The sequence below is a fragment of the Rhipicephalus microplus genome, chromosome 6 (genome assembly GCF_043290135.1).
Source record: "Rhipicephalus microplus isolate Deutch F79 chromosome 6, USDA_Rmic, whole genome shotgun sequence".
In the NCBI taxonomy this organism is placed as follows: domain Eukaryota; kingdom Metazoa; phylum Arthropoda; class Arachnida; order Ixodida; family Ixodidae; genus Rhipicephalus; species Rhipicephalus microplus.
Genome location: NC_134705.1, coordinates 161553982 through 161569666, shown reverse-complemented (window position 1 = coordinate 161569666; position 15685 = coordinate 161553982). Strand labels below are relative to the sequence as shown.

The 15685-nt window shown below is 51.0% G+C and overlaps 1 protein-coding gene across 1 annotated transcript; it reads left to right on the top strand.

Moving 5' to 3' along the window:
- The first annotated feature begins 939 nt into the window (after positions 1-939).
- On the top strand, positions 940-14641 carry LOC119168379 (iris). Its single transcript, XM_075867891.1, has 6 exons — positions 940-985; positions 1363-1631; positions 4299-4430; positions 10541-10864; positions 12494-12766; positions 14432-14641. Exons 1-6 carry the CDS (start codon positions 940-942, stop codon positions 14639-14641), a joined length of 1254 nt encoding a protein of 417 aa, XP_075724006.1.
- The last annotated feature ends 1044 nt before the right edge of the window (positions 14642-15685 follow it).

The following is a 15685-nucleotide window of genomic DNA, read 5'->3' as shown; positions in this document are numbered from 1 at the left end:
CGGAAGGTAAGTCTATAGCAAATTAGTACGACACGAAGGAAGGAAGAAGAAAAGAAAAACTAAGAGGGAAACCAAAAAAGGGTTAAAACAGCTTGAGCTCAGAGCGCTGACCCCCTGGTAGCACAGTAGAGTGTAGCTAAGTATATCCCAATAAACGAAATATATATGTTTCCGAAATGTAGTCCAAATTACAATACAGGCCAATGATGGTGGCGGTTTGGGCTTGTTGGTATGGCAGCATGATCATATATGGTAGCGCCGACAAAGGACACCGACAAGAGAAGGCACATCCTGTGTTGTCCTGAATGTGCTTTCTTTTGTCCGTGTCCTTTGTCTGCGCTACCCCATATTATCATGCTACAATACAGGCGTAGAAGAACAAATCGTAGTCGTCATATCACAACACTAATCGGAGTTGTTCCGTTATAAACTAGATATGTTAGTGTCATGTTCCTTTGTTGCGCGGTTCAGAAAAGTTAAAAGCTGAAGTTTTAACGTAACGATTTCCGCGATACGTTATATACACTTCAACATGTACCGCACTTCAGGTTGACGTACAGTAAACCACAAATGATTACAGATCACGCAAGTGCATGGCCAAGGGCACTTCGAGACCTCTTCGCTACGTGAGCGGCGAGCTATAAGCAGCAGCGCTCGCACGCTCAAAACGCAGTCCATCCCTTAATTGACGCTACTTTCCTACTGGCCACTAATATTGCTCACCTATCACTTTTTTGACGCGACGCTTACTTTTGCAGCCGTGGCGTACCGAGAAGAGTCTATGAGCATAGCTGTTATCGATCACAATCTTTCTCGCGAAGCGATATCCACTTAACGGCACACCGACGCACGCCGTGTAAGTTCCGTCTCTTCAATTAAAGTAGAAGTGTGACGTTCATGCGGCATATGAGCATCCTTCGTGAAAACAACGAACCAGTAATGTTCTGTGCAGCAGTACGGCGCCACGCGCTGGACATTGTAACGCGTAAGTGCGGTTAGGGCTTAACCGACTGAGGGTCGTTACCATGTTCGGCCGCTCGGCGGCGAATGTTGATGACGGGATAATGGCAACCAGCATTGCAACTGGGCCTGCAGTGCTTTCGGTGCATTAGTGCTAAAGGCCTGACCCCCAAGTCCGCGTTGCAGCCCGGCAGCGTTTGCCTTTTCAACGTTCTCTCCCTGTGGAGAGTGAGGGGAGCGCAGCTTTTCGTAGACGCGTACCCTCTCTCTCTCTCTATGTGGAGAGGGCGCGGCGCTGAGTCAGAGAGACAACGCACTGCAGCGAGTGACAGTGACGTAAAAACAGCACGTGTATATACATCTTCTCGGTCTAAAATGATGCATGCACGCGTGCGCGCGCAGCAGCAGCGCACCCTTCTCCCCCTCGTTCAGCCGAGCTGCAGCCCGTGCAGGACTGCGGTCGGCTGCTGAACCGGCTAGCGGTGTCCCTGCTGTCCTTCATGCTGGACGTGCCGTCTCGCCTCCAGTGGAACGTCCTCGTGTCGCCCATCTCGCTCGTCAGCACTCTGGCCTCGCTCGTCGCCGGCTGCGAGGGACTCACCAAGAAGGACATCTGCGACCTGCTGCGCCTCAATCCGCCAGAAGTCGAGGCCATAGTCGACAGATTCAAGGTTGTTAAACTGCCGCTTTTAACGGCGAAGGTGTTTTTAGTTCGGCGTAAAATGTCGTGAGCCGAAACTATTATGGCCCTGCAGCGGCAACGCACATATCTTAGTCATCTAGTGCATCTTCTGCTTCACTGCGGGAATGCGTACGTCGATTTTTCCACCATGACCCGCAATGACTCTGATGCGTGGGAGAACGAGTACAGAGCGATAGGAAAAAAAAGAGATACGGAAAAAAAGAAAGAGCTGAATCATCGCCACAAAAAATTTTTCAACAGGCGGGATTCAAACCCGGGTACGCTCGATCCGGAGGCGAGCGCCTATAGTTACTCGTCCATCCAGACATACTAACAGAGAACGGCATAGCCTTGCATGATGTAGTGTAGCAAGGGGGTGGGAAAGGGGAGTGATCGTGAGAAGAAGAGAGAAAAAAGGGAGAGATCTAGTGTAAAGCATAGGCCAGAAATAACAGATGACAAATAGGGAGAACCCCCCCCCCCCCACACACACACACACGAGAAAAAAAAAGAAAGGCAAGGAAGACCAATGAAAGAGTTCGAAAGATGTTGACAGAAAGAAAGGGATAACATACGAAAAAACAGACACGAGAAAGAGATAAAGATAAATATTTATATAAAGACAGACAAAAAATACATAGAAAAACACAGGGATAAAGACAGAAATACAGCAAGAAAGATGACTTGAGATACTCAGCAAAACAGTAAAATCCGGGATTGCATCCATGGGTGCCCATCAGCTCTGCTCTGTGTTTAGCATTGCGCTTTTGGTGCAAACTTCGCTAGTCCTTTTTTTTTTTTAGCTTAAGAGCCTTATTGTATCCTGTCCTTCAAAGGGGTAGTACAGTGGCACATCAAATCACTTTAGATACGCAAACTCTTATTTGAGAATGTTATTGCCAAAATTTGGCTGCCATGGGTTAATTACTAAAAATTGAAATATGCTTAAGTATCGTGACTAGAATATCGCGCACGGACCGCAGCACGCGAGTAGCAGTGCGACATCACCTAGTTGAAGTCTTCTTGCGTATTTTGGTCACATTGGTTCAGTGAAATTTTCTGAGACTAGCTGTACTTACTCTTTGTATTAAAAGCAATCATCTTTACAGACAGACGATTGCATGGGGCATAGCAGATGTCGTCAAAAGCTATGACGTCACGACGAGCTAGTGCGAGAACTTGAAGGCGGCGGCGCCACCTGTGCTTTCTTCTCGCGCGTGTTCATATGGCTTACCCAGGGCCCAGTCACGGAAATCGAGTGTAGTGTTCTCGGTATTTAGAAAACCGTAGCCTACTAAGACCTGGAAAATCGTTTTTATATGTATTTTTTCAAGGGCGGCAGGTTGTGCTGGCCACCTTGCTCGCATAAAACAAAACAGAACAAAAAAGCCGACTGACAGGATGTATGCATCACAGTTGCTTCTGTTGCGGCCATTATTCATAACATCCTGAATAAATAATCACGACTGAACACACGAGCGTCACTGACGCACGCTACGCAGTTCAGCATACGACTGCAAGGTCAGTCATGCATCATAGCAAACCTGTAGCGGTTTTTTTTTCTTCTTTAAAATTGAGGAGAAGCGTTCAACCATACATTACGCATGTTCGTGTGTGCGTTTGTATGCGTGTGTCTATACATGCGAATGTGAAACTGGTGATAAGTAACAATTATGTCTGGGGTATGGTAGCACAGAGGCCGCCGGCTTATGCAGGCTTACGTCGCGCTATGCACGATTTTTACTTTAAAAGCCTGCTCGTGCTTAGTTAAAAGAACAAACAAAAGACATTAGCTACAATTAGCAAAGAGTAAACCGGGCGGGGCAATCGCCTGCAAATTATGCAAGGCTGGATCCACCAGCTTTACAACATCCTAATCCTAACGGATTTCGGTTAGGTGGCGGGGGCGAAACCCCCGCAACCTTTCCCTCTACACCATGCAGTATATCGTTGCGAGAGATTAAGCGAGGGTCGCGTAGAAGCAGGACAAGCGCACCACTTGTCCTGTTTGTATGCGTCCCTCGTTTAATCTCTTGCACCGCCTTGATGCGCGACTGTTCCGCTGCTGTCTGATTGAAGTGTTCTCGTGTAGCATTCTGTAAGCGGCAACCGGCCAATTGGTCTCCAGTTCTTTTGTACGGATATTTAATTGTTGACCGAAATCAGTACTGACATGCTGTCACTTGTTGGTCAATATGAATACAAAGTCCTTGAATACGGCAGGACTCATGATCGTCACGAGATTTCAACAACAACAACAACAACAACAACAACAACAACAACAACAACAACAACAACAACAACAACAACAACAACAACAACAACAATAATAATAATAATAATAATAATAATAATAATAATAATAGAATATGGAGTACCGAAACCTCAATATGATTACAAGGTACGCCGTAGTGAAGGGATCCGGAAATTTCAGCCATCTAGTGTTCTCATAGTAAACTGACATTGCGCAGTATACACGGAGTCTCCACCGAAATGCGACCGCCGCGGCGGCGGAATCGAACCCGCGACCTCCGAGTCGGCAGGGGAGCAGCGTAACAGCTGATCCGACGCGGCTTCCTGTAACGGAGTTTTTGGCACGCGAAACCCGGCAGTAATAATCACCACGAGGTAATTACCACCGATTGGACTGGCGCAGACGGAATCGGCGGAGCACACGTTCTACGTGGCCAACCGGATGTTCCTGCAGTCCAACTGCCCGCTGCTGGCCACCTTCCGGTCGCTAATCGAGACCAAGTACATGACCACCGCTCAGAACGTCGACTTCGAGGTACGCGCGCGCACTCTATATAGGGAGTTTCGGAATACCGTTTGCGAGCGCTGCGGGCGTTGAGGGCGCCACATGAGTGTTAGAATAGCGTTTGCCCTGCTGCAAACCGCAGCGCACGATTGCAGCGACACCGTAGCCTCGAAGCCAGCGTTTGCGGGCCGCAATAACTGCACGCAATTTCGGATTTTCTGCGTGCGGTCCGCGAACGCCGACTCGCGTTACGACGCTTGCGCAGTGGCAGCGACCGCACCGCAAGGGCTCGCGGTGCGCTATTCTGGAACTACCTCTTATTACACCGTTAACGGCATTCTCTCGTCCCACTGGCTGAAGTTGGCGCATGCTGTAGCATGCGCCAACTTATACCGAACTATAGCATACGCCAACTTATATATACCGAAAAAGGAAATAATCGTCGCAACAACAGCCTCCCCCCCCCCTTCCAAAGAAAAAAAAAGCAGCGCGAATTTAGCGAAGATGCCTAAAATTTTTCATTCCTGAATTCCCGAAAATACCTTTAACTATACGCTACTCAATGTTGAAAAGTTACTTCTGTAGCGAAGCCTCCGAACTATGAAATGGGTCGAACTCTTGCGTACCTTCTAGTGGGGCTACCCAACAAGGACGCAGCTCGCGCTGGGAGCCCGTGCTTTGCTGTGACTGTCGCCATTGCATATTCTCGCTCGTTGCCGGCTAATAAACGCCTTAACAATTTGGTGGAGAGTGCTGCGATCCCTGTCTATGCCTTTGGAGCTACGATCACGTACCCTGCCATCTACTATGTACCAAGACGCTTCTCAGCAAACGCCTCCTCCAATGCCACCCCCTTGTCCCGGTGTCCCCAGAATCCGCGATCCACCCATCTTCACTGGCGCTGATGGCACTGACGTGGAGGACTGGCTCGCCATTTACGACCGCGTGAGCGTCCCCAACAAATGGGACGAGGACGGCAAGCTGACAAACTTGGTGTTTTACCTTGCCGGTGTCGCCAGTTTGTGGTACAACAACCACGCGTCCGATTTTGCCACCTGGTCCGATTTCAAGACCGCAATCGTCAACGTCTTCGGCCGCCCTGCTGTTCGCAAGCTGCAAGCCGAGCAGCGCTTGCGTGAACGTGCTCAGGAGGCTGGTGAGTCATTCACCAGCTATATTGAAGATGTCCTGGACCTATGCAACAAATCCAATCACACCATGTCCGAGTCTGACAAGATCCGAAACATCATGAAAGGCATCGACGATGATGCCTTCACGATGCTGCTCGCCAAAAACCCCGGCAAGGTGGCTGAGGTCATCACACTGTGCCAGAGCTACGAGGAGCTCCGCCGGCAGCGTTCGATGACCCGACGCTCCCCACCACGAGCTGCAACGCTTGCTGGCTTGGAGGCCAGTTGTGACCAAGTGGCGTTGATGGCAGAACTGAAGTCCTTTATCCGTGAGGAAATCGCGCGTCAGTTCTCCCTCCTGCCCTTTTCCCACCAACCTGCTGTTCAACAATCGGCTACTACCCTTCTCCCTCCCATCCGCCGAGCGATTGAACAGGAAATAGCGGAGGTAATGCCTGCTTACCACCCCCAACAGCCTCCGGCTCCTGCGTCCCTGAGTTACGCGCAAGTGGTCGCCAGGCCACCCCAAGTCGTTCAAGCACCCGCCCCTCTGACCTACGCTGAAGCTGCTGCACGACCTCCGTCCGTTGCAGCGGGTATGCCCGCTACGTATGTTGACGTAACCCCTCAGCCTCAGCTTCAGTCCACCATGCAGCCACCGTTCCGTCCATCAGCCCTTGCGACATGGGTGAGACCTACCCCGGTGAACAGATGGCGCACACCCGACAACCGGCCCATCTGCTTTGCCTGCGGTTACGCCGGTCACGTGGCCCGTTATTGCCATCGCGTACAGCCGGCTCCAATTTCTTCACCTGTTGCTGGCCAACTCAGCCGTCCTTATCGCGAAGAACCGCCGTCTATGCCCCCTCGATCTCGCCCAGGTCCGTCTCGAAGATCACCGTCTCCACGACGCCGTTCCCTGTCTCCCATGCGGCCAAGTGCGGCATCTCATGAGCGGGAAAACTAGTCGTCGCAGTCCCTGAGGCAAGGACTGCGACGCTATCGCAATGTGAAAGCCCTCAGAGCAGCCCCTCGAATGTCATTGACGTGCTTGTGGACGGTGTTTGTGCATCGGCTCTTATTGACACTGGAGCTGCCGTATCAGTTATGGACGAAAAACTCTGCCGCTTACTTCGAAAAGTGACGACGCCACTTTCTGGGTTATCCCTTCGTACTGCGAGTTTGCACCGGATTCATCCTACAGCAGGGTGCACAGCTCGCGTTGTCATCCAGGACGTTCTGTATGTCGCCCAGTTCATCGTCATTCAGGCATGCTCTCAAGACGTCATCCTGGGATGGGACTTTCTCTCCCGCCATGACGCCGTCATCCATTGTGCCGCTGCCGAAATTGAGCTCTCACCCTTCTCGCATTTGACGCCAGAAGACAGTCCCCCGACACTGAGCAAGATTCTAACGAGAGACGATACAACAGTGCCTCCAAACTCGACGACGGCTGTGTCTGTCTACTGCGCTGGTCTCTCCGACACCATTGGACTTGTTTCGCCATCTGACCGCGCTTGCAGCAGGAAAGGGTTGCTAGTACCTTTCGCGACCGTGCAGGTCAACCAGGGCAACACTGCTATTTTTGTAACCAACCCGTTCCCGTACGCTGTTACCTTGCTTCGAGGGGAATGTCTCGGCAGAGTGGAACCAGTCGACGACGCACAAGTCCTGGACGTACCCGATGACACGCGCGCTCCCAGGTCGTGTACCATCAATGCTGTTTCCACTTCTGATTCGTCGTCTGCTGATGTATTTGGCCCCTCCATCGCCGACAACCTTACGGCCGTACAGCGTTCCCAACTTCTGGACCTGTTACAAGAATATCGTTCTTCTTTCGATGTCGGGCGAAGTTCTCTCGGTCGCACGTCCGTTGTTACGCATCGCATCGACACTGGTGACCATCCACCTTTACGGCAACGTCCATATCGCGTGTCGCCTGCTGAACGTCGAGTAATTAATGATCAGGTTGACGATATGCTCCGACGCGACGTTATTCGGCCCTCCGACAGTCCATGGGCGTCTCCTGTTGTTCTTGTTGCGAAGAAAGACGGTTCTGTGCGGTTCTGTGTAGACTACAGACGGCTCAATAAGATCACTCGCAAGGATGTTTATCCACTGCCACGCATCGATGACGCGATTGACAGCCTTCATGGAGCCGATTTTTTTTCTTCTCTCGATCTGCGCTCGGGGTACTGGCAAGTACCCATGGCTGACGACGCTCGACCAAAGACCGCCTTCGTCACGCCAGACGGCTTGTACGAGTTTAACGTCATGCCGTTTGGTCTATGTAATGCACCTGCGACCTTTGAGCGCATGATGGACACCATTCTGCGCAACTTGAAATGGTACACGTGCTTGTGTTACCTCGACGATGTCATTGTCTTTTGCTCCGGATTTCTCCACGCATCTCCAACGTCTGAAAGAAGTTTTCGCACGTGTGAGCAATGCCGGCTTACAACTAAATCTGAAAAAGTGCCGCTTTGCAGCACGGCAACTCACCATACTGGGGTACGTCGTGTCCAAAGACGGCATTCTTCCTGATCCTGCCAAGCTTCAGGCCGTGGCCGAATTCCCCAAACCTGCATCTGTCAAAGAACTGCGTAGTTTCGTGGGCCTGTGCTCATACTTCCGACGCTTCATACGAAATTTCGCCACGATCATATCACCGCTGACGAAGCTCCTTGGAAGCAACGGGCCCTTCAATTCGTGGTCATCCGAGTGCGACGACGCGTTCGCGAAGCTCCGCCATTTGTTGACGTCGCCTCCCATTCTACGCCACTACGACCCTACAGCCCCAACGGAGGTGCACACGGACGCCAGCGGAGTAGGCCTCGGCGCTGTCCTGGCGCAGCGAAAACCCGGATTCCCTGAATATGTCGTAGCATATGCAAGCCGTACGCTCACGAGAGCCGAGAAAAACTACACCGTCACGGAGAAAGAGTGCCTGGCGATCGTCTGGGCTCTTACAAAGTTTCGACCTTATTTGTATGGTCGCCCATTCGATGTCGTCACCGACCATCATGCACTATGCTGGCTTTCATCATTGAAGGATCCCTCAGGCCGTCTCGCCCGTTGGGCTCTTCGCTTACAAGACTACGATATCCGCGTGCTGTACCGCAACGGACGCCAGCATGCTGACGCCGACGCCCTCTCGCGCTCCCCTCTGCCTGAAGGTGATGTGCTCTGCTCAGTATCCTCGGCTGCTGTTTCTGCCATTGATGTTGACATCATCGCTACCGAACAGCGAAAGGATAATTGGATCGGCCCGCTCATCGACATGCTCTCTGACCCATCCGCAACGCCATCCACGCGTGCATTGCGTCGTCAAGCTCACCATTTCGCCATTCGTGACGGCCTCCTACACCGACGCAATTACGACGCCGACGGCCGGCAGTGGTTACTCGTGATACCCCGCAGTCTGCGGTCAGAGATATGTGAATCATTCCATTCTGATCCGCAATGCGCGCACTCTGGGGTATTCAAAACCTACCATCGCATTCGACAACGCTACTTCTGGCGCGGGATGTACCGCTATGTGCAGCAGTTCGTTCGCTCTTGCCTCACTTGCCAACGCCGTAAACCGTCAGCCCACATGTCGCACGCCAGTCTACAACCGTTACCTTGCCCTGACCGTCCCTTTGGGCGCGTAGGTATCGATTTGTATGGACCACTTCCTCTGACGTCGGCTGGTAACCGCTGGGCCATCGTTGCCGTTGACCATTTAACGCGATACGCCGAAACCGCCGCTCTCCCTGCGACTGCTGCGCGCGATGTTGCGTCCTTCCTGCTGCATCGATTTATACTGCGCCACGGACCACCCCAAGAGCTTCTCAGCGATCGAGGCCGTGTCTTCTTGTCGGAAGTCGTCGAAGCCATTCTGACGGAGTGCCATTCTGTCCACCGCAAAACTACTGCTTACCACCCACAGACGAATGGCCTCACCGAACGCTTTAACCGCACCCTCGGCGACATGCTTTCTATGTACGTCGCTGCCAACCACACTAATTGGGATAATATACTGCCCTTCGTCACCTACGCCTACAACACCGCCCCTCAGAGCACGACTGGTTTTTCACCTTTCTACTTGCTGTACGGAAGGCACCCGTCGCACACCATGGACACGATACTCCCGTACACGCCGGATCCATCTGAGTGTACACCTATTTCCGAGACAGCCAGGCTTGCTGAAGAGTGTCGCGAGCTTGCCAAGACTTTTACGACGCAAGATCAAGAGCGGCAGAAGAGTATCCGCGATGGCTCCACCAATTCTGAGCCCATGTTCCTTCCTGGTGCGCTTGTATGGCTCTCGACCCCAACCTCTGCCGCTGGCCCCTCTTCCAAACTACGTCCCAAATACGAAGGCCCCTACCGTGTCATCGAGCGCACCTCACCCGTCAACTATCTGATCGAACCCGTTGAACAATCTTCGGACATGCGCCGCCGTGGGCGAGACATCGTCAACGTGGAGCGCCTGAAGGCTTATTATGACCCGCTAATAATAACAAGCTGTTAGGTCGCCAGGCGGCTCCCTCTTCGACCCCGGGGTAATTGTAGCGAAGCCTCCGAACTATGAAATGGGTCGAACTCTTGCGTACCTTCTAGTGGGGCTACCCAACAAGGACGCAGCTCGCGCTGGGAGCCCGCGCTTTGCTGTGACTGTCGCCATTGCATATTCTCGCTCGTTGCCGGCTAATAAACGCCTTAACACTTCAATTACTTTGTACAGCGCAAGCACAAGTATGAACGAAAGCACATATATTTCATTTTAACATCGTCTCCGAGATACAGTCTGCATTTGTTTGAACGCGCGTTTGCCAGCGCATGATTAACCTTTCTTGTTGATTCTCCAGAACGTGAGTTCGACTTCAGCACTCAGCTATACACTCCAAGCCGTCGAGAAACGCGCTGTTGGTGAACGCGATGATCAATAAAGTAACTATATTCGTTAGAAATCGTACTTTTCTCTCTCTCTCTCTCTCCTTTTTGACGCAACATGTGCACGCGCAGAGCCCGGACCAGACGTACGTGCGCGCCATCAACGAGTGGTGCAGCAACGCGACCAACGGCAAGGTCCCCGCCGTGGTGACGCGCAAGACGTTTGCCGGCAGCTCCTCGATGGTGCTCGTGAGCGCCGTCTACTTCCGGGGCCTGTGGAAGGACAGGTTCGACGCGAACGCCACGCACATGATGAAGTTCCACGTGTCGCGCGCCGACACCCTGGACGTGCGCATGATGACGCGCACGGGCCGCTTCGCCTACGCCGAGGTGCCCTCGCTGCGCATCAGGCTGCTCGAGCTGCCCTACCGGGCGGGAAAGCTCGCCATGGTGCTGGTACGTCGCGGGCCATTTCGGGACGGTCGTCCTGTCGCGCGTGTATTAGTGGTGGGAAATAACAAAGCACTTCTATCTGTCAAGAAGGGTATTCCCTCTCCCACACCCGGCCTTGTGCCGGGCGCAGGCAGTCACCCTAAGACTATTGCAAGCCAGTGCGTATCGTAACCCTGCGGTTCTTCATGCTATCTACCCTGAACTGTATCCAAATGTGGATTGCCCCGCTTGTGGACTGTTAGCCATATTCAATCATGTGTTGTGGGAATGTGAAGCCATCGGCCCCGCCCTCAGCGAGGACAGGTGGGCTGCGCTCTTACGCAGCCCCGAACTTAAGGATCAAACCCTGGCCGTCCAGAGTGCCCGTGAACGGGCCGCCAAGCTCGGCTTGACGGTCCCAACGTGAGATTAGCCGGGTGGCGCGGGGTCTCCCCTGCGTCTTCTCAGGACAAAAATAAAGTTTTAATCAATCAATCAATCAATCACGGGGTGGGTGGTACGATCGCCGTCGCCCCAAAACTTGCGTCAGCCTCATCATCCCTTCAGATACTCCAAACCGTGCATTGTTGAGTGGTGGTCACTGGTGGGTCCAGTGAGTGGGGGAGGGGGGTGTAGAGGCGATCTCTGCCCTCCTCCAAGAACTCTTGTGTAAGACCCCCCCCCCCCCTCAACTTCAGTGCCTCCGACTCGTACTCGTATCGGCCACTCAGAACCATTTCTTAATGAAAGCTTAGAGCAGCGAAGTGCAGCCAGTTATTTGTTTTCATTGTACAAGTTCATTACGTTTGGAAAACCGATTAAACAAATGAGTGGTACTCCTGAGAACACCAGTTAACAGTATTCGTGCTGTGATGGGGTTTTTGTGACAATGACTACTGAAAAATAAACAAATTAGAACTCCTCCCCCCCTCTTTACTGGTCTTACAAGGTCACAGGTTCCGATTTCGCCCGTGGCAAGTTATCTTTTCGTCCACACCTTTTCCTTCACTCCCAATAACACCCCATATACTTAACTTGACCGTATGGTTGTGAGCCGTAATAGTTTATGAAACAGAAACAATGTGTTTGTTCTCTTCCACCAAGATTGCCGACGTTTCGACCGGCGTCTCGAAGGAACCGCTTGCCGAAGACGTCGGCTACAGGGACACCCCGTGCTCAAGAATTTCGCATCTCTTCACGCCTTACACTCCTTCCCCAGAACTTGCCCTTTATTGAGTCGCGACTGTGCCTATATAGTTCGGGCATTTAGGAACGCAAATACTTCGTCAGCTGGGCCTCGTAAGTTACGCAAAGCGGGTTGTCTATGTATGTCGGAGTATAGCCTCAGGAAAAGCGTTATGAAGATCGCCTTTGGGTTACCTATTGAACACTCCTTACACGGTATGCAGCTCTTCTCGTGCCCTTGATATCATTTAGTATTTTCTTTTAAATTTCATTACCTAGCTGTTGGCTATATACTTTCTTGTTTCTGTATTGTTCCACTATATGTTTACGTGGTTGTCAACCCCGAGCGATGTAAGAAGGGTAGGGGGGTTGCATCTGCCTCTTCATCCCGCACAAACTGTCGAATTGAAGTTTGGAAATTCAAATTCGAAATGTATAGTCACTCCGGAAGTCTGCCGTGCCGCGCAGATCCTGCCCACGGAGGTGGACGGCCTTCGGCTGATCCAGCAGAGCCTGCTGGCCGGCGACACCCTGTGGGAGGTGACCAAGCAGATGCGGCCGCGCGCGAACGTCCGACTGGGCCTGCCAAAGTTCGTGCTCACCGCGCGCAACAAGCTGCGAGACCTGCTCGAGCATCTCGGCTCGCACCGGCCCTTCGATCCCGAGCAGGCGCAGTTCGTCAACATTTCGGGTTTCAAGGGCCTGCACACCACCGAGATCATACAGGCCGTCACCGTTGAGGTAGGAGGTGTGTGTGTTGTGTGTGTGAGAGAATAGGGTTTTCTTCTTTTTAAATCTAGTGACATCTCTTTATAGCCATAGAGTTTCCCACAATACTTACTCGAGGGAACTCTGGCGCTAGTGTCTATGGGAGCTGCAACGCACGGCGCTTGAGCCAGCATGGGAATGATGGGTAGTACACACATTTGTCTCATTTTCGTACTTCTGGCCTGCTTCTGGCTCCGTGTGTGTTCGTGTGGCTTGGAGCTGTTTTTTCACGACAAGATAAATTAGCAAATGTTCACCGTTTGTGCTTCACAACCTTATTCTTTTAAGCTTACTATTTTGAATCAAGTCCCTAAGTTCAAAAGGGTTTGTTCTTTCTTCCAAAACAAAACCAAAAACAGCAATAAACAAAGCCGCAAGTACGATTCGCCGCCCGCAAGTATGAAGACTAGGCAAATGTGTGTACTACCCATGATTCCCATGGTCGCTGAACGATCGCAGCGCCAGAGTGCCCTCTAGTTAATTTTGAGAAACTCTATGTTTATAGCTATAGGTCTACTGGAAGTGGTAATACGTCTTCTTAGGGTAGGTGGACCTAAGTAATTAGAAGATTGGGATGGTCTGCATGGCAGGAATTATACGACCACGGATGGTAGTACAATTACCACTACGAATGGTACCTATCTACAAGGCAGAAACCTGTAGGTTCACAAAGAAGGATAACAGCGGAGCGGGTTCAATTTCGATTGAGGCACCATGCAGTGAACCATAAAAAGAAAAATTATGTCATTTGTCCTTACGGGACAAACGACAGGGAGAAATCAGAGTGGGTCGGGAGACAAACCACGTGTTTAGAATGTCTTAATCGAAGTCAAGAAGTAACATGGGTATATGCTGGTCATTAAGAGAGTAACATGCCGAGTTCTAAGAGAAGGTAAGCGCGCGAAGAGGAGGCAGAAAGTTTCGCGGGCAGATGCATCAACATAACACTCAAGGCAATATGATAGTGGCCACAACAAGCAACTACATATACCGGATACTAGCATCTGGTTAACCCCCCTGCCTTCCTTTTTTCTCGTTTCTTTCTCTACATATACCGAACTCAGCAGTTATGTCGGTGATGATTATGATAGTATACATTACTGCAAGTCAACCTGAAACTAACGAACAAGCGCGATGCCAGGCGTGTATATGCTTTTCGATGCGGAGTAGTGAACGCGCTTAGAGCGTTTCGATTAGGCCAGTTTCTCAGAGGTAATTGAAGTGCCCGCCACTCTCGGCCAATGGCTCACGCCCAACGCAGGCGATAAGCGAAGAAACTGACCAGTTAAAGCAATTGGTCGCAGCTTGCGCGTCACATGCCGGCCCTCCACCCCGTGCGCATACCACTGCCCATCACTCTTCATTTTTGTGCAAACATCAACAGAATGGAACGATCTTCCTGCTGACATCGTGCACCACTCCAGCATCGCCCATTTCAAAGAAGCCATCGAACAAATCATCTGTTTGTGAACTGTCTACCTCCTCATGTAACACCCCTTGACTGGGGCCCTTGAGGTATTATAAATAAATAAATAAATAAATAAATAAATAAATAAATAAATAAATAAATAAATAAATAAATAAATAAATAAATAAAGACGATCGTCTTTTGTCTTCGTCACCACGACGACTGCGCAGGTGTCGGAGGACGGCAACGAGATCACTCGCACCTCGGCGCTGGTCAACGAGGTGGTGTCCAAGGTGGCGCCCACCACGCACTTCATGGTCGACAGGCCGTTCCTCTTCTTCGTCCGGAGCACGGCCACGGGCGCCATCTTCCTTTTCGGCTGCGTTCGACAGCCGCTCGAGTGGCGACCCGAAAGCCCCGACACCTCGTTTCTGCGCTGACCGGGCTCGCCTCCTCCGCGCAGCAAAGCCCGGTGGTCCGCGATATTTCGGGGCTCCGACAAAAAGAAAATCGGCGCACGCTCAGTGACCTGCGGAGCGCGCCGTGCTCTTTTTTTCTTTTTTATAATTTAGTACGTTCATTAAACAAACTCGCATTTGCTACTGTCTCTTCGTCTCTCTCCTCTATTTTACAGCAAAAGCAAAGGGGGAGATAGCACCTGACCAGACTTGTATAAATAAAAATTATGTCCTTTGTCCTTACGGGACAAATGACAAGGAGAGAGCAGAGTGCGTCAGGGGACAAACCATGTGCTTAGAATGTCTTAGTCGAAACCGAGAAGAAAAAATGGGTATATGCTGGTCATTAAGAGAGTAACATCCCAAGTTATAAGAGAAGGTAAGCGGGCGAAGAGGAGGCAGAAAGTTTCGCGGGCAGCTGCTGATTAAGAAGTCTGCGTGACCACAGCAAGCACAAGACTGGATTGACTGGAGAATGGCATAGGACAAAGCTTTGCATTGTAGTGATTGTCAGGCTGATGATTAAGATGACGATATTGATGACGTCTTCAAGGAAAAAAAGTTTGAATTTACTTACATTGCATTTACTACTTACATCCCCTGGACAGTCCTTGACATCACTGTTCATTAGTTAGTCATTACTATATTGACTGCACTATTAAGCCACCACAGTGGCACGGTGGCGTTCGGCTGATGACCCGAAAGGTGCGCTCAAGTTGCCGGTCAGAGCGGTCGCATTTCGATGCTGCAGGCGAAAAGCTAGATGCCCATGGACGTTAATCCTTTTTTAACACGATAGCCTTAAAACGCTCGTCTCGCGGAAATTCCGGCGTTGGCGAGGGCGTCGTTGGTTGTATAATTTAGTGTACGACCGAAATTATTGAAAAAGATGCAAAGAAAATAAGTAATAAAAATTTCCAGGTTCTAGTCAGGATCGAACCCGGAACGGCCATCGCTATTTCTTCGTATTTTTGGCCCAAATTTGTCACTATCTCATTCAAAAAAAAAAAAACCATGATAGGCAGA